A 23,640-nucleotide genomic window follows, 5' to 3' on the forward strand; every position below is an offset into this window, starting at 1 on the left:
GACGCGTCTCCTCTCTGCTCATCTTTCTCCCCTTTTTAACATTTTCGTGATAATTGCAGAGACGTAGAAAGACGCGACAAGGACCACCGCGACACGGCCTGCAAATTCGAAAAGGTTTATTCTTATCTCAATCATTGTTACTGTATGCATTCTTGGTTACATTATACTATATTCATCTACTTGATCCCTATTTGCATATACCTTTAGAATACTAAGCTTTTATTACAAAGTGCCTTGTAAAATAAGCTAGAGGTTCTTCCTTTGGGCTGCTAAGAGAAAGTTTGTGTCATCCTCTTATATGGTCTGCTGCAAATTTGTGTTTTGGCATCCCTTTATTTGATCTTTGATTTGTCCCTCCTACGTTGTGGTATTGGTGGTGTTGTATTTCTCTCCACCTGTAAGTAGGAAATCTCCTATTCAACTCACTTGGATGGTGAATACCTAATTATTAACCGGCTCATTGTGTGACTTATACTCAAATTCTCAACTCCTTAAAGTAGATCATATATTTTTACACACATATATATATATATGGATGAAGAACAAATTGATTTGCCTATTGTTTAGAAGAGAAATGCTAAGAACAATCGTTCATGCTCAACTGAGTGACTTTCGGACTTTCATACATTATGGGATGATGGATCACTTGTATTAGCAACTGGAAATTGCCAACTCGTGCGTGGACGATTGTCCTTAGCAGTGCTCGAACCAGAATGAAGATGAGAGAGAGATGGAAGAATAAGCACTCGGGGAACTTGGCGAGTATATGTGCCAAGCCAACCACTACCAAGTAGAAAATAAAATCTTAAAAATCTTAAATCGCCTCACATGTGGAAAAGTGGGGAGGTATTTTTGTGCAATTGTGAGACGTTCATTGGGCTTTGCGAATTGCGATCACAATCTCGACGTCCTTAAGAGGAAAGAAAGATTCTAGGATTTGTTCCAAAGTTGGATCGTATGTGTTATGTGGGATACAACGAAGCAGGAAGCTCATGCAGGATGTGTGCTCTCTAACGGGCAATGCCTGTGTGACACGCTTTCTCAACAGGACCATAAATATGTCTTGTGGGACAAAGTTTATTTCTCGTTTGATTTGATTTTTCGTATGTTAAGATAATTTACGTCAAATTTATCTTAAATAATGAGGAATGGTGGTTCCCATTATTGGGATTGTATTGTTTCTGAATTCTTATTTAATATTTTGGTCGAAGATATAAACATTTTAATTAGAATTTAATAAAGTGTTCCTATTTGACAAAAAAAATATATCCGGGAGTTATTATTATTATTTTTATATGTAATTTATATGGAAGTTATTTGAAAACAATTTAATCTTTAGAAATTTAGTCACAAATAAAGCAAGTTTTATTCGCTGAAGAGTGTAGGCTCCCCTCCAAAGATAACGAAATTGTCGAACTTGCCAACTTAGTGTTGTAGGGTTTTTCTTTAGTTTCCTCTGTTTTTTATTTCACAATTAAAGATCTTTTCTTTTATCGCAAACAAAGAGTACAATCTTTGTAGGGTTTTTCTTTAGTTTCCTCTGTTTTTTTCCTTCACAATTAAAGATCTTTTCTTTTATCGCAAACAAAGAGTACAATCTTAAAAACACCAGCAAGTTTGAATCCAACGGTTAGCACTCCTATGTTTTCATCCACGATTCAATGAATTTGATTTCATTCGTTAAATGAAAAGACGTTTATCGTTGTCTTCTATTTGTCCGCCAAAAGAGAGATAGTCATTACTCATTGCTAGATCAAATTGGATAGAGAAGCCAAGATATTTTCACGTACCCCTCATAGATTTTTTGTGTGTGCCTTTATTCACTCTCTACTCGACATGCTATAAATACGTTGGCTTGCCATGTTGCCATACTAAGGCATATCATTGAGTCATCTACTCTTACTCTACTCTAAAACGAGAAGTTTTTTGTGGGGGTTTTTTAGTCCAGTTTTTGCCTTTTTCACATACCATTTCCAAGTTTTTCGTTCTAAACGAAGAGAATGGACAGAAACCAGCTGCAGCGCCAGGTTGCCCTCAAGAGAAGCTTTCTCTTTGAGCAGGTTACTAATTTGATTCTCTCTCTCTCTTTTTTTTTTTCTTTTTTTGTTCCCTTTTTTTTTTTTTTTTTTTTTTTTGTCTATTTCAAACCCTATCTTTGGCCATTAAACATCTTGAAAAGTGCATGTCGTATACTCTACACCGATAACTTTTCATGTTTCACCAAATGTGAATGGTTTTTATATGTGGTTATTCGACTACTAAGGTTTTTCAGTTTTTGTTTAAGAAGGGATTATTGGTCTGTAAATGCTGATTTTCTTTAAAATCGACATGTTCTCAAGTTTTGATGAATTGATCAATACATCTGTTTTCGTATTTTATTTAATTTTCTCATAATTTTTATTTTTTGTTACATTAGAGAATTTTGAGCTTTCAAACTTAGTCTACTTCTACCTATAGCCTACACCCACCCTCAACACTCCGCCAACCCTAGTTGCTTAATTTACAATCATTTTCCATTTAATACCGTCCATCTCTTTTGGTGTGGGTTTGAGAGTGACCTTTAGAATGGCCCAAATATATTTCATGGATAAAGCTCCGAAGCCCAATATTTTGAATGTACAACAAACCCTAGCCATTTCGATCAGATTGATGACAAAAGTTTTTTATTTTCAAGAAACTTTAACGAAAAACTTTTGGTATTATTTATTTTGACAAAAAAATCATATTTTTACACTAAAAAGTTAATCATAGTACTATTCACTTTACCCTTTATTTTATCTTTGTCGTTAAAACTCAAAGTTTTTAAATCATTTTCATTAGTTTTTCTTTATTTTTATCAGGGCATTGCATATCATGGCTCTGAAACCATACCAGAAAAAAGAATGGTACGCTAGAACATGTTTAAAGACTTAACGTTTACAATTATTTACTTGAATGTTTGCAGTGTTACCTCGATCCTCAGCAATTCGTTCAGCTGGAGGAATTGCAAGACGATGCAAATCCAAATTTTGTGGAGGAAATTGTGACTTTGTTCTACAAAGATTCAGCTAGACTGTTTCAAAAGATTGAGCAAGCACTGTAAGTAAATAGCACCCCCAATTATCTACACTATATACATTCGTATTATCGAAACTAAGTATACCATGAGTAGCACTAAGATGAATGTATTTTTACACTGAGTTATGCAGGTACAGTAGGCCTATAGATTTTGCCAAGCTGGATGATTACATGCACCAGTTCAAGGGTAGTACTTCAAGGTACCAGTACTACTTGCTTTGATTGGAATTTAACTTGAATAAATATATTGTTTTTCCATTTAATGTATTGATTAAAGGTAAATTTGTCACAGCATTGGAGCTATAAAAGTGAAGAATGAATGCTCCCAGTTCAAAGAATTTTGTTTGGCTGCTAATGCTGATGGGTAAAAACATACTTCATCTATTTGTAACCAATTTTTCCCCCCATTTCTCTGCTTGCTGGGACCTCATTGTGATTGATTATATGCAGATGCGTCAGGGCTTTGGAGAGAGTGAAACAAGAACACCAGACCTTGAGGATTCACCTTGAAAATTATTTTCAGGTATTACTCTCTCTAGTTGTGTGCCTAGGGCAAGTAAAAACTTTCTTGTAAGAATTGGATAAATCGCCTCGATCTCTTTCTTCTCACTCATCACCCCAGGATATGAGCGAAAAAGAGCGGGGATATATATCCTCGGGAAAGGGAAGTTAAGTAACTAGCTAGTTTTTCTTTTTCTCATCTATATATGTGTGTGTTTTGTGCATCTGTAGTTGAGAAGGCAAGCAGGACTAGTACAGCGTGTCTAGTGCCACAGAATTGCCTGAGATGCCAAGTTGATAATATGAAGAAAAAGAGCTGTCATCACCACCATTTTATCATTTTCTGGTCCGAGGGTTTTACCTTTAAAATATCAAGTTAAGCCGGAGTATTATGCAGTTTTTCAATTTTGGTTGGCCATAGAAGTTAAGTTATATGTGTTCCAATAAATATGGGTCTTAATTAGCGTACCAATAATGCAGATGTAGATCTTCTATGGTTTGCATGCGACTCTAAATTATGTATTATCTTGGCCCTTTTATGGGATTAATAAATTTGCACTTCTGTTTAATAGTTTAATATGTATATGCAAACACTCATGACTAGAAGGGAGTGATGAGTCTCATTGGTGTATGTGATTTTTCAATGTCTTAGTCATTGTGGAGAAGTAATATTCCAATGCCTTCTACTTATCACGGTCACCATCATAGCAAATAATGTGCACATCATGAATACAAAGATGCATTAATATATATATGTATTATACTTCATATGTAAAGTTCTTTTTTACACAATATTTGGTTCTCTAGAAAATATCACTTCTCAATCTTCTTCAACTTTAATTTTATTTAAAAAAGTGATTGATTATTTAGGATGCATAATCAACATTTAGGGCTTAAGTTTAATACATTTTAGTCTTAGTCTTCAAATTGGTTAATCATTTATGTTTTAACTTCTTCATCGTAAACATGACAAACTTAATATCTAACTTTCCTTTAAAACATCAGCCTTATTAACACAAAAGATGAAAGTTAAATGAAATTGAACATAAGTGAAATTTTATTGACTCGCTCATCCTTCTAAAAAAAAGAACGCAAAGTCCTGCACAAAGAAGATTCTTTGCTTGAACATATATACGAGGGCATCATTTATCAAGAGCATTGGTTTGGTATATTGGATGGTTTGTTGGAATAGTATTCTCTTACCTCCTCTCACATTTTCTTATTTTATCTTTCTCTTGCTATAAAAAATTAATATAAGATGTTGACGTAACTTAACCATGACCGTTCAAATAAAAAGAGAAAAAAAAAATAAAAAATAAAAAAAATAAAAAAAAATCATACTCCTAGTTTGTTAGAGCGCAAAAAACTTGCAATGATAACAACAATCAAGAAGGGTGAAGAATATGAAGAGAGCAGAAAGCAAAAAGAGCCTAAAGTGAAGTTGGGATTTGTCAAGATTGATTGACGGGTTGAGGGCAGTGATGATAATCTTTATAAGTGGGATGTAGGGCTCCACCACTAGCCACCTCTTGTTATGGCAATCGCAAAGGGGTGGCCTTGCAAATGATGGTCATCACGACTTTGCCCTATGTGCAACATTCATTGAACATTTGATCATAAGTTGCTTTCTTCCAAGAACAAACAAATTCAAAATTTAATGAAAGGCACAGTTCAAAAAATGGTGTAAACGAAGGTAGGCTTTCCCCACCAACCCAACCCATCAACTACAAGGCCATGCGCAAAAGAGAAAATGAGATATGTAATCGATTGTATATCTTTTGATATTTATCTATCATGTCACGTATATGAGAAACATATGCAAAAAAATAGCTAAGAATATTTTGCATAAAAGACATAAATCTCCATATAAGTAGTGCAAAATGTAATTATGTGAGTCTTAAACCAGCTTAACCAGGTTGTTAAGATCTAAGTGTGACTATAATTAGCATGCAAGTATTTCTACAAGCACATGTTTGCGTGGCTTAGCTAGTGGAGTTGAAGGACCACTACTTTTTGGTGACTAGGAAGTCTTTTCCATGAATATACAAAATAGTGCTATGGCTACTGCGGCATATATCTGACTGTTCCTTCAATTCTAATCCAAGTCAGTATCACTTGTGCTTCAATGTAGTAATGACCCCCATATCTTTATATCTGATAGGCACAACTTAAATTTAATTAAGAATTTAATTTTAATTAATTAAATACTCCGTCTAAATCCTCAATCCTATACAATCATGTATCTATCTTTTTCTTTACGCGAACTAGTCAGACACATAATTATATTTCTCCCAAGTGTGAGCCTTGACAATCTTAAAACCTCCCTCATTAAATGTATATTCGTCTAATTAAGTTGTGAAGTTGATTAAAGTTAACAAACGGACGGTTGTGCATCCTCACCTGATTGATGTCATTTCGTCTATCAGCCAGGCTTATGTGGTATGCACTATGAGAAAAAGGGTAACAGAAAGGACAACGCCTTGGCAAGTTGGGTGGCTCCCAGATGAAATTGTAGGCATGTGTTTTGTTTTCTCCTTCTTTTTTCATTTTCAAGGAAGAGAATAATAAGCAACAAATTTTTTTCTATGTACTCAGAATACCGACACATATTGTTATTATTTTGCTTAAATATAACTCATGTATATTTTAATTTATCAATATATCATAGAAGTGAGACATTAACCATATTGCACACTCATGTCATAACATGAAAAATTCTCAATAACCAGACTCATCTCTCTCGCTATCTTATCTCGCTCTCTCACCCACACCGCACATATAGGCACATTGAGTATGTTGAGCTGAATGCTGTCTCGGTCATTTGTCACAGTGTCATCTATATGTGACCGGCCACTTATTCCACCTACACGGTTGTTACTTGTTTTTAACACTATATTTTGTATTTTTGAGTCTAAAATACCAGACAAGGAATCTTCCCAAACATTTTCCTTTTCTTGCATGTGCTCTGTTACTAGTCCAACCTGAGTCTCCAAAAAGCAAGTTATTGGAAGAATTTGCTATATATCTCCATATCTACAACCACTGTGTTGTACTACTCATCTACTTAGGGTTCTCAAGGCTAGCTACTTAACAGTTTTTGGGTTCCTTTAGTAGCTTTCCATGTTTCGCACAAACCCCAGATTTTAATTTCCTGAAGTTTTTGTTCTTTTACTTTGGAATTTGAAAAGTCTAGCGCTCGTTCCAGTTTTCAGTTTTCAATTTTCAAAATTTTGAGATTTGAAGAGGTTAACGTGGTCTATATAGAAATGGATAAGTTGTATAATATGATTTGTGAGAATAATGAAGAAGTGGTTGTGAGAGCAAATAAGAGAGGGTATGTTGCAGCTGAAGACAAAAAGCTGGAGCTGAGGCTGGGTCCTCCTGGAGGAGAAGATCGTCAGTCACTTCTCTCCCTTGGTTGCTGCAACAACAACAACAACAACAATATTCCTCATGAAGCCAAAAGAGTCTGTCATGAGGAGAAAAAAGAAGAGAGAAAGTGGTTGGCAAACAGTTCATCATCAGATCCTGCAGCTAGTGCTTCTGAACTTACGAATTCAACTGCAGCTCCTGACTCTGATCAGAAAAGGTACAACTCTATATGTTTTCTTGCTTTATTTGCTTCAACTAAAGATGGTTTAGATAAGGGATCAATCTTTTCGTTTCATATCAAACAATTGTCGTCTATGAGATTTGAACTCAGAGCTTCCATCAACAAAATAGAGACTAAGTGCTCTAGATCAAATGGTCATGCAATAGGAATTTATCTTAAGCATGTGATCAGCTAATTAGTGTAAAATTTATCATGTAGTAGCATACAAAGTTGTTGAGTAGTTGACATGAAATTAGCTCTTCTTGTGGAGTTGAATGATTAAATATAGAGTCTAGAGATACTTCAGTAAATACCATACTAATTTTATTATTTTCTTTGCTACCCCAGTAAAAGCAGAATTGTAAATGCTCCAGTTGTCGGGTGGCCTCCGATCCGTTCATCCAGGAAAAATCTTGCAATCAGATCATCATCATCAAGCTTCGCAAACCCGGCAGCTGATTCGGAGTCACCAAATGAAACTTCGAAGGAGGGAAATGGAAAATCTGATAGTTCTACTTATTCCAAGCACCATATGTTTGTAAAGATCAACATGGAAGGAGTTCCCATCGGAAGAAAAATTAACCTCAAAGCCTATGATAGTTATGAGAAACTCTCTTTTGCCATATATGAACTCTTTCAAGGTCTTCTTGCAGGTTATTTTTTTATTTATTTTACTTTGTGTGTGTAGAAACTCTGCTCCTAGTACTAATTCGTTTATATTATTTACTAGATATTTTTTTTGGTTTCACAACTGTGATTTATTAACTTGCTATTATTTTTTTTATATGTCAATATGTAGCTCAAAGAGTTTGTTGTGGCGTGGAGAAAGAAGACAAGAAGGGAGAGACCAAATCAAAAACTGAATCATTACATGGCAATGGGGAATATACTCTACTCTATGAGGATAATGAAGGGGACAGGATGCTTGTTGGTGATGTCCCATGGACGTAAGCATTACAATACTAACTTTACTAAATTATTGGTACTGATTAGTGAGAACTCAAGTATTATTTAGTTTATTAATGACTAAACTCTCATATTAAACATCCATAATTTAAACGAACAATCATTCAGTAATTAGCAAAACATAAAGCAATTAATTAGAAACATACATATTAGGGTAGTGCTATCCATACATCATTTGTTACTTTTCATACATTCTTGTGAGCGGTGTGTGGATAGCACCACCCACATATTATTGTATATCTTGTAAAATTCAAAATTGTAGCTGTTTCTGGAGATTTGTTTTGTGACATGGTTCTCATTTCTTCCTATTAACAATTGCAGCATGTTTGCATCCACGGCAAAGAGGCTTCGGGTATTGAAGAGCTCACAGCCTTCCACTCTACAACGTACGTGAAGCTTACTTATGTTCTCATAATTTTTTTTCTGTGTTAAGTTTTCATGGATAGCTTGATAGATTGGATTGCTATTCAAATTCTCTTTGAGCGACTCTACGCAACACATAACCAAGTTAAGTATGAGCCGCTCAAAGAGCGAGTCCGAATAGCAATTTAGCTTTAGAATATTTATAATGGAAGTTTGCCTGTTTTCAGTTAGTAGCGGTCAGCATGAAAAGACACCACTTGATTCTACAGTGGAAGTTGGAATCTGAAGATGAGGCAGTTATTAAGTGGAGGAATTCCCATACATGCGATGATACGAAACTCTACGTAGTTTAGGGGTTTCCATCAAGTTTTCTTTGCTTCTTTTCCTCTCTTTAATGGCCTAATTAAATCTTGTATATTAAGGGTGTTGAAGATCTCTGTGATTTTGTGTTTTCTGTATCTCCCCTTCTTGTTGAAATATTCAGGTTTATAGCCTTTTGGGCTATTTGTAGAAACACCTTGTTCATAAGTCACTGTAGGCCTACCGAACTCACACCAAAAAAAAAAAAAAAGGTTAGGCTAGTACTAGCATGCCGTTTATTTATATTATAACATGTATACTTTATAACCGACATGATGATGTTACGATCACAAACCCAACAAATTTCCCTATATGTAGCTCTGAACAAATTTCCGTTTATGACTCAACAATTTGGAGAAGTGAAAAATAATGATGTCACTTAATAGTGGTATTATTTTCCACTTATAAATAGAGGGTCTTAGCTTTGATTTCCGTTAATAACAAATTCGATACCACATTATTATAGTTGATTCATTGTATGGCCAATACTAAATCCCTCAACCAATTTTTTTAATGGAAAAAACAGACCCAAATCCCCCAACCAGTGTAATTATATCGTTAATATTTTTTTTTTTAAAAAGTGACAAATGATGATTAGGGCTTTGTGAATTTCAGCTTAAGGCTAATGATGATTTTCATTTATGCTTTCACGGAAAGCGGGTGCGGAATCGATGATACTTTTATGAATTTTTCAAAGTCCCAAATTATACTTCTGATTATTTGGGTGAGGAATTTTCAAGTCCTCAGCAATTTCAAAGTCCCAAGGTATTTCAAAGTCTCAAGGGATCGAGTTTTTTTTAAATTTAAAAAAAATTTAAAAAAAAAGTCTCAAGGGATTGAGGTCAAGTTAGAAAAAATGGACCAAAATTGTTCTGTTTTCTCACTGATTCAGAGTCAGACATCTCTTCACTTCGTCTGGTTGTTGGTGTACCCTTCCACTCTCTAGGACTCTCATGGCACAGGTAAATATAATCTAGGGCCTGTTTCTTATCATCCTCATTCTTTCCCCTTCCCGTTTATTTCTAGGGTTTTATTTTGTTTGTCCACTAATATCAGCGGATGATATAGTTCGTTGGTCTCTTTTTATCTCACTGTGTCTCTAAATATTCATGATTGCTCTTACATATTCACTGAATTCAGTAGGAACCATATATGTGTCAAACTCAATAGATTGGAGCATCGATCCCTGAATGGCCCAATTGTAGCTTTGGTTTTTGAACTAGAAGTCCATCAAAATTAGAATATAAATTTGACAAAATGTGCAGCATTCGTCGTGATGCCAATTTAGTGAGATTTTCTATTTGCTCGAATTACTCCATATAAAAGGTTCGCGGGCATTTCATATGCTTACTTTTGATTGAAATTCTCATTGAGTTGGCTTAACCAACGATCCACATTTTTTTTCAAATTCATATACTAATTTTTATAGATTTGTGGAGACCAAATTTACAATTCGGCCAAATTTAGAGATCAATGCTCCAAATGTCATTATGTATGCATGCATACAGTAATGTTTTGAGAGGCATTTGCACACCAATATCCATTTGGTACAGTTGGATGTACGTGAAAAATGGCCACAAGGCAGCTAACTAGTACTTATGGATAAAAAATAAAAAAAAAGCAAAACTCAACAGATAATTAAGTTGTAGCTGCCAAAAGCGTCAACTGATAACATCCAGAAGAAATGGAACTTTCTCACTGAGAAGATGTTTGAAAAGAAAAGCTCAGCTTCCCAATGTGCTCGCTTTGACGTACTGCCGGAACTGAGGTGGTCCGATGCACTTAAGTCCTATATACGTATGCGGGACGTGAGCTATTTCCAAAGCCATTAAAATGTATACATCTCTGTTGAAGCTCAGGACATTCTTGAATACAGAGGTGTTGGAGTTTAGTGAGAAGCTTGAAACCTATGGCAATAGTTTTATACCGGGGCAACCACATATCTTCAAGGACCTAAGAGAATCAAGAACCTAAAACCATTCCGGCAAAGCTATTAGATTGGGGCAGTTACTAATTTCCAAACAGTGCAGTGCCCTCACATTTTGCAACCCTTCTGGCAGAGAATCAAGCCAAGGACAGGTCAGTAGGATCAAACTTCGAAGGGCGGAGAGGTGTTGAACACCTTCTGCAAAAGAATCAATATTTGGACAGAACATAATCATCAAGTGCTCAAGCAACGCGAGTTTTTCCAAACTCGAAGAGAAGTCAGATTACTGCAGTTTTCAGTAGACAAAGTTCTCGAAGGGAACTTAAACCTCCAATCCAACCATCCAACCAGCCAGCATTGATATTATTTCGTGACAGTTACTGATCTCCATTGAGTCCAGAGCTTTGAAGTTTTGTAAAGTCTGAGGTAGAGAGGAGAGCTCTTCGCACCACGCAATGGTCAATGATTTCAAAGCAGTAAGGTTTCCGATCGGCAAAGGCAGTGAACGAAGCTTGGGGAAGGACATGATCTTTTAAGAAGACAGACAGGGTGATGCAATGAGCCCTTCTGGGAGAGTGAAAAGGCCTGGAATGTTGTCTAGAACAAGCACAGAAAGGAGACTTAAATTTGATATGGAAGTTAACGTTAGAGTACAACCTTGCAGTTCCAGATGTTGAAGGGATCGAGGTAATGCGATAATTTCTGCCTGGGACATCTTTTAAGGATTAATTTCCTCAGGGACGAGAATGAATTTTCATTAATTGCGCTTGAACACTCTTCCAAGTTTGGAAAATCAATGACTGATAGTTCTTCAAGTGATGAAAACCATACGTCTACGCCATCACCGTAGAACTGTATACCAATGCGCCTCATGCCATGCATCCCATGCAGAGAAAGAGTCTAAGTAGCAGAAAATTCCCAAGGGCTGGAAGATGTTCACAAATTTTCCCTGTTCGCAAGTTCAACTGCAATTACATTTTCTGGGAAAGCCCAAGCAGCAAATTTAATTCCTGGATAGCAATTTATAACTAGCTTTTTCATATTTTTGCGTGATTGCAAACTATCGAGGATTTCTTCAGCAGGTTTACAATGTTGTGGGGTGAAGGGTGCGAGTTGTTCCAACATGCAAGGTACTGCAGGCTGCAATAAGCCAGGTAGGCCAAAGGATACTGAAGCCATGTTGGCGTTTAGGTACTATCCCCAGTGATTTGTCCACATCTTGGGACCTCGGCTAATATAGTCCCATAATCCCAATGAATCGAGATTTTTCTTCATCATCAGCCCACCTGTTTTCGAGTCGACTGCATGTCGTACTTCCTCTAAGCGTGTTAGATTCAACTTGCCATAAAGATTTAATTATTTTAATTCAGATCACTAAGGTGACGACCTTCGCTGCTAGGGATATATAATGGCAATGTCTGAAGTTGACGTAAACGTTTAATACAAGCAGGCATCATAATCAAACGTTCATATCCAAATATGTTGAGATGTCTTAGGCAGGTCATCTTTTCCAAGGAAGGCAAATAAGTAAGGTTATGACAATTAATTAGGTTAAAAGTCTGCAGAGATACAAGATCCTTTGCCTTACTAGGAAGCATGTCGATAGGCGTGTAAGACAGGTCAAGATACATTAAACATATCAAGCCGCGCCCAGTGCATCCGGCAAACAAGAAACATCACAACCATTGAGATCTAGCAAATGCAAATACACAAAACTTGTGAGCACCTTATCCATATTGCTTGACAAGCCAAAATCTACAATGAATAATAGAGTTCGTAAATGTTCTGCTTCATATGGTGCTTCTGGAATTCTAATTTCCCCATATGTATAAACGATAGATGAGTATCGAATTTCTGATAGAATAAGCGGTGGAATATCTCCTTCGATTGTAACGAACTCTTTTCCAGCAGCATATCGCGCAAGATCATGAATCACATCAACCGTTTTGTATCCAACTACGTCATCAGCATCAGAAATCTCTACTTCTTGAAAGAAGGACATTCCAAAATACCAACTTTACTAAATTACTAGTGGAATCCGTCTATGGAATTAGTAGCTGATGGTGAAGTAGTATTTATCTCGTATTCTAGCTAGGTTACTGCGTTTTGATTTGTTTCCGAGCTAGTCTTATTTCTTTGTTCTCTTATAAATTCCTTCAAGTTGGAGAAGAGTACAGTAGTATGAATTATGTGAGATGTAGGGAGAACTCTGAAATTTAACTCCAAAACTTTTATTCTTATATAAACTCAATAGTTACGGTGTTTTTGGCTAGACTACGTACTTTTATAGTTTTATGAAAAGTGGTGGCTTAATTATGTTAGAATTAGAGTATCCAACCAGGGCTGATCCAGGGGGTCTTCCTGAGTCCCAGGACCCTTAGAAGTCGGAAATAATATAGAAAAGGTCGCTGGAGGACCCTATGTCCAACTGGTATGAGACCTGAGTATGCCCACAAATTGTTCAGAATTCGGCACGCCTTGGCAAGTGATGCTCAACTGATCTTGGGACAAGCCTTAGCAACATGGCTTGGCAGGTGATACTCGACATCAGGTCTTGGAAGCTGTCGATAGAACTAGGAAGATAACAACATGCCAACCAAATGCTCGATGAGTTGTGCGCGCTTGAATATTTTCCATTGGGACCCCATGAGGTTAATGTACCCTGGATCGGCCAATCCACCGAAAAAGTTGGCCATGAATGGAGAGGCTCAAATTTTCTCGTTTTAATTAATTAGGTTTTTTGGTGGTTGATTGAGGTTTTGACCCCATTGTTTGGGGCCTTTGTGCCTTCTGTTAAAATTTCATGTAACATGAAAGCAGCCATAACGTTGGATTTGAAACCTCAAGGCAGAAGTTCAACTAAAACATTCAAGAGATATTACAAAGTAATGTACAAAAGAACAACATGATAAAGTTTAGATTTCTTGCAAGTAAAAAATTGGGTTGATTTGTAACTTAAAATCATTAAAACATAAAACATATTTATTACCTTAATCATTTTACTATAATAAGAAACGTTATTCAGAATCTCTCAAAGTGAGTCCAAGTGAGACTTTCCGACATATGTAATGTAGAGTATGAATACTAGCAAGAAACCTTATTGCGGTACAACGTATATTATTACAATATGTTGATGCACTGTATTAGTGTAATATCATTGCCGTCCCCGACTCTCCAAAGCCAAAATCACCTTCCTTCTGTTCGAAATTTCGAATATCTTGAGGGTGATGGTAGAGTGGGTTTATCTGGCCCCTTTTTCTTCTTTTGGGTCTTCTTTTGGGTCTTACAATTGATTTAAGTGTTGTGGATACAATTTGAGAAACTTGTAAGAACAATCTCATTAGGCTCGTATATATCCCATATATTAATATGTTTGGTGTTCAAAATAACAATTATTTTCTTAATTTTTAGTAAATGGGAGTCTTAATTATGCAGCCTTCATTTTCTACATTCACATATGCTTTTTTTCAAGGGTATTCTGCTTTTCTTCTTCTCTCTTCTTAAGCATTTCAAACTTTAAAAGTGGTAGACTAGTGCACTTGAGTTCCGTCTCACCATTGTAAACGATGCAATTTTGTATGGGATCTACAAATCAATGTGGAAGCCCACTTAGGCACTTGCATCTCTATTTCGAAATTTTAATATTATTATTATCTATTAAAATTTTATTAATTGAATATTAGAAGTGGTATTTTTTGGTGGAGAGATGTGTCGGTCCTAATATGAGCAATTGGAATTTTTTGCTTTTCATGAATGGGTACATACTTTCTAAGGAGGTATCTCAATTTCTATAAATAGGTTATTACAAGAACATGATTGTTGTATTCTGAGAGACAAACACCAATCAACCATGAGTACCATAATAGGGTGTAAACTTGTCTTAAAGATAAAATGTCTAAACATTTCGACCGTAATTTCAGGTTTTTCTTCTCAAAAAAAAAATCAGGTTTTTTAATCCAATTTACAAGTGTATTAGCATTGTGCTTTTATGAGTATGCATTAAATAGTTTATTTATTTGCATAAATAATTTCTTGTTTTTATATGTGATTAACGTAGGAATTATACCCGACTGTTTCCACCATGTGAATGTGCCTATTATCAAACTCATCTGAGGCATCACCAGTGTAGTGACTTCTATTCATGGAGCATTACAGCAAATTCGAGTACAAAATTGGGCACCAATATCAAGTGCTCTAGTCTAAGATCCCAAGACATGCGTGATATATAATATATTCCAAATTATTTTATAACATCACAAAGATCATCTAGTCTAGCAACACTTACTTAGTAGTTTCGTTTTGTAAGGGAAAGTGATGAGTTGAAATCTTATAGAAGACAAATGTTAATAAAAACGAAAACTTTTATAGCTACCAAATGCGATAATTTAGACAACATTCTTCCGATTTGTCATCTAAACTTTCACGTGTCAATTAACCTCTGCATACGATTGTTTTGGTTATTCTAATATTTTAAATTCTCCCCATAAAAAACAATATCAACCTATGACAAAACAATGTTAGCAAGAGTGCAAGAGATTCCAGAAGGTGATGTATGCTGCAACCAACTAATATATGTAAATGTTATATATAAAGGAAACCTGTATGAAGCGCATGATGTTTGTTCTTTACCTCACCAACCAAATAAGTGCATCATTCCTTCTAGATGCAGGGCTGATGGCCCATCATGTTTCTTTCTCTAAAGTATATGCTAAAAATTCGACCGTTTCGTTCAAGCGCTGTTTCTTTAAGACTATTCTGGGGGTACGGGGATATGGATATGGGTAGGGGATTTGGTTTTCTAAACCAACCCCAAACTACATTATCAGCCGCCAAAAGAACATTTTCTGATTATTTTATCATTTTCTTCCGACTCGCCTAACCCACTGTTTATTATGTTGTACAGAATTAGCTTGATATACGGTATTAATAGACATGTTAACAGTCTTAAAAATTCGGATTTCAGTTATTGTATCACTCGAAAGCTAAAGCTTTTGAGTTTTATATGTTTTTAGTCCATCTTGTTAAAGTGATTGGTGCTTTGATTTTCCCACTCAACTGACTGACTGTCGGTTGAATGCAACAGTAGCATATATAGGCGGCCTACTGGAATGCCGACGAGTGTGTTCAAAAGTTGCGAAGTCTTTAATCTTTATGAAGTTCTTTTGAAAAGCAAGTATTAGGATTTGACTAACATGCATATTAGTCAATGACCAGACCATATTATGATTTTAATACACAGATATTCGTATAAATACACACGAATTATTACCAACTACAAAATTTTCTGCTCACCTAACATTGTCTGGTTCGCGCCATTTGTACTCTTACTGACTTTTAAAAAATAAAAAAAATTCAATCACATAATATTATGATTTAGTGGTATTTAAAAGTAAGAGATCTTAAGAGAATTTGAACTACATTATTGTTAGTCCGTTGTGAGGCTAAGCCGACCCCCTCTATTTTAGTGTACACATTATTGCTAACCTGTTGTTCAAAAATAAATAATCTAAATGAAGACATTGAAAATCTTTAATTAAAAAAATAAATATACATAATGGGATAATATAATTAGAAATGCTTGATAACAAAACAATAAAGCAAAGGCCCATGATCTTCCCATATTCACAAATAGGGGTGTGATATCCACACTTCTTATTAATTTCTAGGGTAAATTACATAAAAATATCTCAACTATTGGGTCATTAACAGTTTCATACCTCGTCTTTAAAATGTTTCAATGTTTTACCTTATCTTCGAATTTGTTGCAATGTCATACCTTCCGTCAGTTGTCTGTCAATTCCTTTATTAAATGCTGACGTGGCATGAGGCGGGGCCCATTTTTTATTAAAAAATTAATTAAAAATAAAAATAAATAAAAATAAAAACCCAACAAAACCTAGATCCCATCACCCCCCCCCCCCCACCCCTGAAACCCCATCCCCTTCATCATCTTCCCCATCCGTCCTCCCCCTGCCAAAACCTCCCTTTCAAACCCAGAACCCCACCCCCACCTTCCCCGCAACCCCCCTCCCCTTTTCTTCCTCCCTCTCCTCCACTCTCTTCACCTCCTCTCCCATTCAAAAAAAAAAAAAAAAACCATTTGAGGTGGTCCGACTTCAACGAGAAGGATGAGGTGGTCCGGGGAGGGAAAGGTTGGGTGGGGTGCGACGATCTAGGTTCAGATTTGTTTATGATTTTTTTTTTTTCAAGTTTTGAATGGGTGGGAAGGAGGGAAGGTGAAAAGAGTGGAGGAGAGGGAGGTGGGTGGGAGGAGAGGGAGGGAGAATGCGGGGAAGGTGGGGTTTTGGGTTTGGAATGAAGGTTTTTTTTTTTTTGGGGGGGGGGGGGGGAGATGGGGAAGATGATGAAGGGGATGGGGTTTCGGGGGTGGGGTGATGGGATCTAGGTTTCATTGGGTTTTTTTTCTTTTTTAATTTTCTAAATTTTAATTAATTTTTAAAAATTTTAAAATAGAAAGTAGGTCCCATTTCATGTCACGTCAGCATTTAACAGATGAATTGATAGACAACTGACAGAAGGTATGACATTGCAACAAATTCAAAGATAAGGTATGACATTGAAACTTTTTAAAGACAAGGTATGAAACTATTAATGACCCAATAGTTAAGATAGTTTTATGTAATTTACCCTAATTTCTACCATTTGATCTTCTTTAATTATTTCAATCCAACGACCGAGAATTAAGAGAATATGTGAACAGTAAAAAGAGTGTATGAATAACACACCCCTCACAAATATGCCCTCAGTCACTTTCTGCAAGCTCGGGGATTATGGCTGAAAAGAAATATGCCCTTAGTCCATATGCCGACTAACAGCCCAAGCCGTCCCATAAGCCAGTCCAAAATGTACTGAGCCAAGGCCTAAACTATGTGACGTCATGCTAACGCCAGCGTGACATTACATGCCATTTTAAATTTCATTTTGCGCCAGGCGCGTGGGAAGCACGCATGAATGGGCGCACGTCCCCGACGAGAAAAAGCAAGATATGCGCACTAAGGGATCTAATAGGGAGGCCACGTGGCTTGTTCTAGGCCATTGGATTTCCAACGGTAAAAAAATTTTGAATTTGAAATACAACAACTAGTGACGTGGCGTGATCTAGGCCGTCCGATCCAGAGATCAATGGTCCACATTTTTCTACCCAAAAATTTAAAAAATAAAGGCATAACGGTCAAAATTATGACCGTTGGGCACGTGTCAACATATAGGCTGTTTGATTTGAATCTTTTTCAAATCCAATGGTCCAGATTAATTAACTAAATTAAAATTATCAAAAATTAAAAAATATATATTAAAAATTGTTAAAAAATACAAAAAAAATTTAAAAAAAAATTATTATTTTCTATAAATACCTAACCCCTCATCTTCCACCTTACACCTCATAAGTTAGTGTGTCGATATTGGTTGAAAATCTTATCGAAATTTTGGCTAAATTATTGTAAACAGATAGTAACACGTGGTGTGTTGGGATTGGTTAAAAATCTTAGCGGAAATCTATTCACAAAATAGCACGTTCGGATAATGACACGTGGCGTGACGAGATTGATTAAAAATCTTATCCGAAATTAAAACATATTATTTTATAAAATAATTATTTAATATTTTAAATGGGCTGGGTGCCAGTGCATTTTGTAAGGATGGAGATCGTTTATGCCATCGCATTTTTAGACTTTGCGCCAGCGCATTTTTTAGGGGTAGAGAAGCATTTGCCAATTTATTGTTCATAGGGTCTATCACTGTTCATTGAGTGGATTAAATGGGTTGAGTGTTAGCCATTTTTTTAGGGGTGGACTTGCTCTTAGCTCAACTGAGCTCATTTGAAAGTGTTTTAAAATGATTGAAAAAGCTTTCATCAAAAATATTTTTAAAATCAATCTTTAGTAAAAATGCAAGTAAATTTTGAAAAAAAAATAAATAAAAAGTATTTGAAGTGCTTCCTACAATAAGAACATAATAAAAACGATTTCAAACATTTTAAAAATGCCTCCAAACAAACCATAAGGATGGTTTATCAATTGAAAGCTCTTCAGTATGGTTTGAGGATCCTCCTGATGTAGTACAAGATATCCTCTTTCAAAACTTATCCTTGTAAAACAGTTGCTTTTATCAATAATATATCGATTCCCTTCAAAAACTAAATTATGAATGTCTTATTTCAGCATGTAAAAGAAGCGATATTTCTAATATATTTCAAATTAAATGTCTTATTTCACCATGATTTAGGTTAATACATAAAACTTAAATGAAACAGTCCATTGACATACACACAACATGCACACGCCCATGCCATTAGACTAGTAAGATCTGCTTCTAGAACACCAAAACAAAGGCCCCAGTCATGCAAACAAACCCACATAGACAGTTTAGCATGAGTTCATTAGTATTAGACTTTAAGTTTTGTAATCTATACTTCACAATCTACTATTAACTGGATTAGATCACCAAACTATTCAACCAAACACTTGTAATTAGAATATTCCTCAAAGTCTTAGATTATAATTATATCTAACTGGATATAGATTAGCATCCCCTAGATTTTTATTTTTTTATTGCTTTATACTGTTAAACAATCCATATTTTCTTTAAACACAGAGATAAGAAAATGAAAACAATAACATATTAAATAATTATGGACTCGTTTGGAAATATTTTTAAAATGATTGAAAGTGTTTTTAGTGAAATGTTATTAGAACCAATCTTTAATAAAAATGCAAGTGAACTCTAGAAAACAATTAAAGAACTGATGCTTCTTGAATGAAGCACTTCATGTATTTTTAAAATCCAAAAATATTTTCTTTAAAATCGTTCTTTAAGTCATTTTCAAAACAATTCCGACGAGTTTTATTTTTCTCGATTTTCTACCTAAACTCGTGCTTTATTGGCTCCAGTCGATGCGTGTCAAAATAAACCTCTAAAGTTGACAAAACGATAAATGCCATGGCAATATCACTTTCAGTGGCACAATGTAATTTGGAGAAATTTTGGTGGCACTTTTACAATCAGAAACGCATATAATCCCAAATCAACCAAGTTTGAATGGCAGCCGTTACTTCTCCCGCGTTTCCCGGTAAAATCTCCCAACCGGAGCAGACGAACTGAACCGCATGAAATGTCGAAAACACCACCTCCACTCCGACTTTCCCTACTCCTCTTCGTCCTCATCTCCCTACCCTTGATCGTAATTTCACAATCCACAGACCAGTCAATCCTCCTCAAGCTCAAGGCACAGTGGGGCAATCCACCGTCCATCCAATCCTGGAACCCCTCATCCTCACCGTGTGACTGGCCGGAGGTCAACTGCACGAACGGCGCGGTCACGGGACTCTCCCTCCGCAATATGAACATAACGAAGAGAATCCCGGCGACCCTCTGCGAGCTCCTGAGCCTCACGGAGCTCGACCTCTCTTGGAATTACATTCCAGGCGGGTTCCCGAGCTTTCTCTACAACTGCTCGAATCTCAAAGTCCTTGACCTCTCGCAGAACTACTTTGTGGGCCCAATTCCGGCCGACATCGACCGCATGTCGCCTTCTCTAAAGTATTTGGACCTCGGAGGAAACAACTTCTCCGGAGACATTCCGGCGGCGATCGGACGGCTGACGGAGCTGAGGACAATCAGGCTTTATATGAACCTGTTCGACGGGAGTGTTCCGAGGGAGATTGGGAACTTATCGAATCTCGAAATATTCGAAATGCCTTATAACGGAAAACTGGCGGCCGCCAGAATCCCAACGGAGTTCGGGAATTTGAAGAATCTGAAAAACTTGTGGATGACACAGACGAACTTGATCGGAGAGATCCCGGAGAGTTTTTCGGGTCTTTCGAGCCTCGAGCACTTGAATCTTGCGAGGAACAATCTGGAAGGGAAGATTCCAGGTGGGTTGTTTTTGTTGAAGAATTTGAGCGAGTTGCTTTTATTTTACAACAAATTTTCAGGGGAGATTCCAAAAGCCGTAGAGGCTTTGAGTTTGTCTCAGATTGATCTGGCTATGAACAATTTGAGCGGCTCTATCCCACAAGATTTTGGAAAGTTGAAGAATTTGACTGTTTTAAACCTGTATTCGAATCGATTAACCGGTGGGATTCCGGAGAGTTTAGGCCTAATTCCGGCGATGAGGGAATTTCGGGTTTTTAAGAACATGTTAAACGGGAGCTTGCCGCCGGAATTAGGCCTTCACTCGGAGGTCGAAGCGTTCGAGGTCTCCGAGAATCAGCTGAGCGGCTCTCTGCCGGAACATTTGTGCAGCAGAGGAGTTTTGCAAGGAGCTGTTGTGTTCTCTAACAATCTTACCGGAGGGTTGCCGAAAGGGCTTGGAAATTGTGACTCTTTGAGGACTCTGCAGGTCTACAACAACCATTTTTCGGGTGAGGTCCCCTTCGGAGTTTGGACCGGGCTCAGTCTGTCGAGTTTGATGCTGAGTGACAATTCGTTTTCGGGTCAGCTTCCCGCCAGCAAGTTGGCCTGGAATCTGTCCAGGCTGGAAATTAGCAACAACAGATTTTCCGGTGAGATTCCAGTTCAAGTTTCATCCTGGGAACGCATGGTTGTTTTTAAGGCGAGCGGGAATCTGCTTTCCGGGAAAATCCCAGTTGAACTGACTAATCTTTCTCAGCTGAACACTCTATTGCTTGATGGAAATCAACTTTCCGGTGACTTGCCATCTCAGATCATGTCATGGGAATCGCTGAATACTTTGAATCTCTCGGGAAACACGCTTTCGGGCTACATTCCTGCAGCGATTGGTTCTTTGCCGGACCTGCTTTACTTGGACTTGTCGGGGAACCAATTCACAGGCGAAATCCCAGCTGAGTTTGGCAGCTTGAGGCTCACTTCTCTCAACTTGTCTTCCAACAAGCTTTCCGGAAAAATCCCAGATGTGTTCGATAATCTTGCGTTTGAAAACAGTTTCTTGAACAATCCGAATCTATGCGCAAGCACACGAATTCTAAACCTTCCCAGTTGTTACACCAACATGAGTGCATCCCACAAGCTGTCCTCGAAAGTGCTTGCCATGATTTTAGTCCTTTCGATCGCTGTGTTTGTTGTTACTGTTTTACTTACCTTTTTCATCGCCAGAGACTACTGTAGGAGACAGTGCTGTCAGGACTTGTCAACATGGAAGCTCACCTCATTCCAGAGATTGGATCTCACACAATTCAGCGTGCTGGCGAATTTGACCGATGACAATCTCATTGGAAGTGGGGGATCGGGGAAAGTTTATCAGGTTAGCACTAACTGCCCAGGTGAATTTGTCGCGGTGAAAAGGATTTGGAACACCAACAAATTGGATGAGAGGCTTGAGAAAGAATTCGTTGCTGAGGTTGAGATACTAGGAACAATACGCCATTCGAACATTGTTAAGTTGCTGTGCTGCATTTCAAGTGACAATTCGAAGCTTCTTGTGTACGAGTACATGGCTAATCAGAGCCTCGATAAGTGGCTACATGGGAAGAGGAGAAAGCTAGCATCAGGCATGGGCATGGCTCGTCATGTTGTTTTGGACTGGCCGACGAGGTTGCAGATTGCAATAGGGGCTGCACAAGGCTTGTGCTACATGCACCATGACTGCTCTCCGCCGATAATTCATAGAGATGTAAAGTCCAGCAATATATTGTTGGATTCTGAATTCAAGGCTCGGATAGCGGATTTTGGGTTGGCGAAGATCTTGGCCAAGGAGGGAGATCAGCACACGATGTCCACTATCGCAGGCTCCATTGGCTACATGGCACCAGGTAAGAGCTTAAATTTGTCTGTTTTGCATTCAATTTTGGTGCTGCATTCATATTTTGGGGACATTACTTTGATACATTGTATGACATTTTGCTTTTCAGAGTATTCTTATACAATGAAAATCAATGAAAAGATCGATGTCTACAGCTTCGGGGTAGTACTCCTAGAACTAACAACCGGGAGAGAACCCTACTGCGGAGATGAGCATACAGGCCTAGCAGAATGGGCGTGGCGGCTATACAGCGAGGGAAAGACCATAACCGATGCCCTCGATGAGGAGATAACAGAACCGTGTTACCTGGAAGAGATGGCTACCGTGCTAAAACTAGGACTCATTTGCACCAGCACACTGCCTTCAACTCGGCCTTCAATGAAGGAAGTTATGCACATTCTTCGCGGCTATGGTCCTTCGGAAGGTTTTGAAGTGAAAAAGGTGGGAAGAGACTTTGATATTTCTCCCCTCCTCGGCGCTGCCACCTACCTTGCTAGTTACAAACGAAGTAAGAAGGTGGACGATAGCTTAGTTTACAGTGTGTAATGTATGTAATAATTGAGACGCAATCCCGCCGCGATTATATGCCGGCGGCAAAGCGTCGGTTGGGGTTCCTTATAGAATTTCTAACTAGTTTTCGACTTTCAAGATCAGTATAGCTTTATGCATGAGAGTCGGGAAGCATTGTGTGCATTTATTGCACCGGACTATCTCAGACTAGACTAGCTTCAGGCACTAAGTTGGATTGGCTTAATATGGACTATGCAGTATAAAAATAATGAAACGTTTGGTGTAGTGCCAGACTAGCAAGCAGACTAAATATATTATTTTTGGAATTTGATATTTTTTATACCAACCTTTTCTCTCTCTCACCATTTATTACACCTTCTTTCTGTAGAATGTTGAGCACAGAACCAAAAAGTCTAACTCAAACCCAGAATCAAATAAAACACTGAACGTGGAAAAACCATAGCTGTGAGCTCGTCTGTCCAATAAAATTCAATTGTAAATATTCGAAATCAAAACATCTCTCTAATAAAACCAATTCTAAATATTCAAAACCAAAACACAAAAATCAAAATCCTAAAAATTATCTTTCTATAATTGAGTTCCATCGCCCTGCACCTCTCT

At 37.2% G+C, this 23,640-nt stretch overlaps 3 protein-coding genes and 1 pseudogene across 6 annotated transcripts; 3 read left to right on the forward strand and 1 right to left on the reverse strand.

The window, feature by feature from the left end:
- Positions 1 to 1,863: 1,863 nt before the first annotated feature.
- On the forward strand, positions 1,864 to 4,127 carry LOC137729833 (histidine-containing phosphotransfer protein 4-like). The gene is made up of 6 exons (XM_068468880.2): positions 1,864 to 2,060; positions 2,945 to 3,078; positions 3,189 to 3,257; positions 3,350 to 3,421; positions 3,508 to 3,580; positions 3,790 to 4,127. The coding sequence occupies exons 1-6, from the start codon at positions 2,001 to 2,003 to the stop codon at positions 3,823 to 3,825; spliced, it is 444 nt and encodes a 147-aa protein (XP_068324981.1). The 5' UTR covers positions 1,864 to 2,000; the 3' UTR covers positions 3,826 to 4,127.
- Positions 4,128 to 6,250: 2,123 nt separating this feature from the next.
- Positions 6,251 to 8,993, forward strand: LOC137736918 (auxin-responsive protein IAA2). 4 transcript variants are annotated; one of them, XM_068476249.2, is made up of 5 exons: positions 6,251 to 7,147; positions 7,508 to 7,803; positions 7,950 to 8,097; positions 8,438 to 8,502; positions 8,707 to 8,993. In XM_068476249.2, exons 1-5 carry the CDS (start codon positions 6,825 to 6,827, stop codon positions 8,763 to 8,765), a joined length of 891 nt encoding a protein of 296 aa, XP_068332350.2. In that variant the 5' UTR covers positions 6,251 to 6,824; the 3' UTR covers positions 8,766 to 8,993. The 4 variants fall into 4 exon arrangements, with proteins under 4 accessions (XP_068332350.2, XP_068332341.2, XP_068332357.2 ...); XM_068476240.2 differs by having other exon boundaries at positions 6,292 to 7,147; positions 7,499 to 7,803; XM_068476256.2 differs by having other exon boundaries at positions 6,562 to 7,147; positions 7,499 to 7,791.
- Positions 8,994 to 10,563: 1,570 nt separating this feature from the next.
- LOC137727365 (putative disease resistance protein RGA1) lies at positions 10,564 to 12,768 on the reverse strand (annotated as a pseudogene).
- Positions 12,769 to 19,831: 7,063 nt separating this feature from the next.
- Positions 19,832 to 23,162, forward strand: LOC137712072 (uncharacterized). The gene is made up of 2 exons (XM_068451222.2): positions 19,832 to 22,519; positions 22,619 to 23,162. The coding sequence occupies exons 1-2, from the start codon at positions 19,897 to 19,899 to the stop codon at positions 23,053 to 23,055; spliced, it is 3,060 nt and encodes a 1,019-aa protein (XP_068307323.2). The 5' UTR covers positions 19,832 to 19,896; the 3' UTR covers positions 23,056 to 23,162.
- The last annotated feature ends 478 nt before the right edge of the window (positions 23,163 to 23,640 follow it).

Source organism: Pyrus communis, chromosome 15 (assembly GCF_041283825.1).
Source record: "Pyrus communis isolate YQ-2024b chromosome 15, ASM4128382v1, whole genome shotgun sequence".
In the NCBI taxonomy this organism is placed as follows: domain Eukaryota; kingdom Viridiplantae; phylum Streptophyta; class Magnoliopsida; order Rosales; family Rosaceae; genus Pyrus; species Pyrus communis.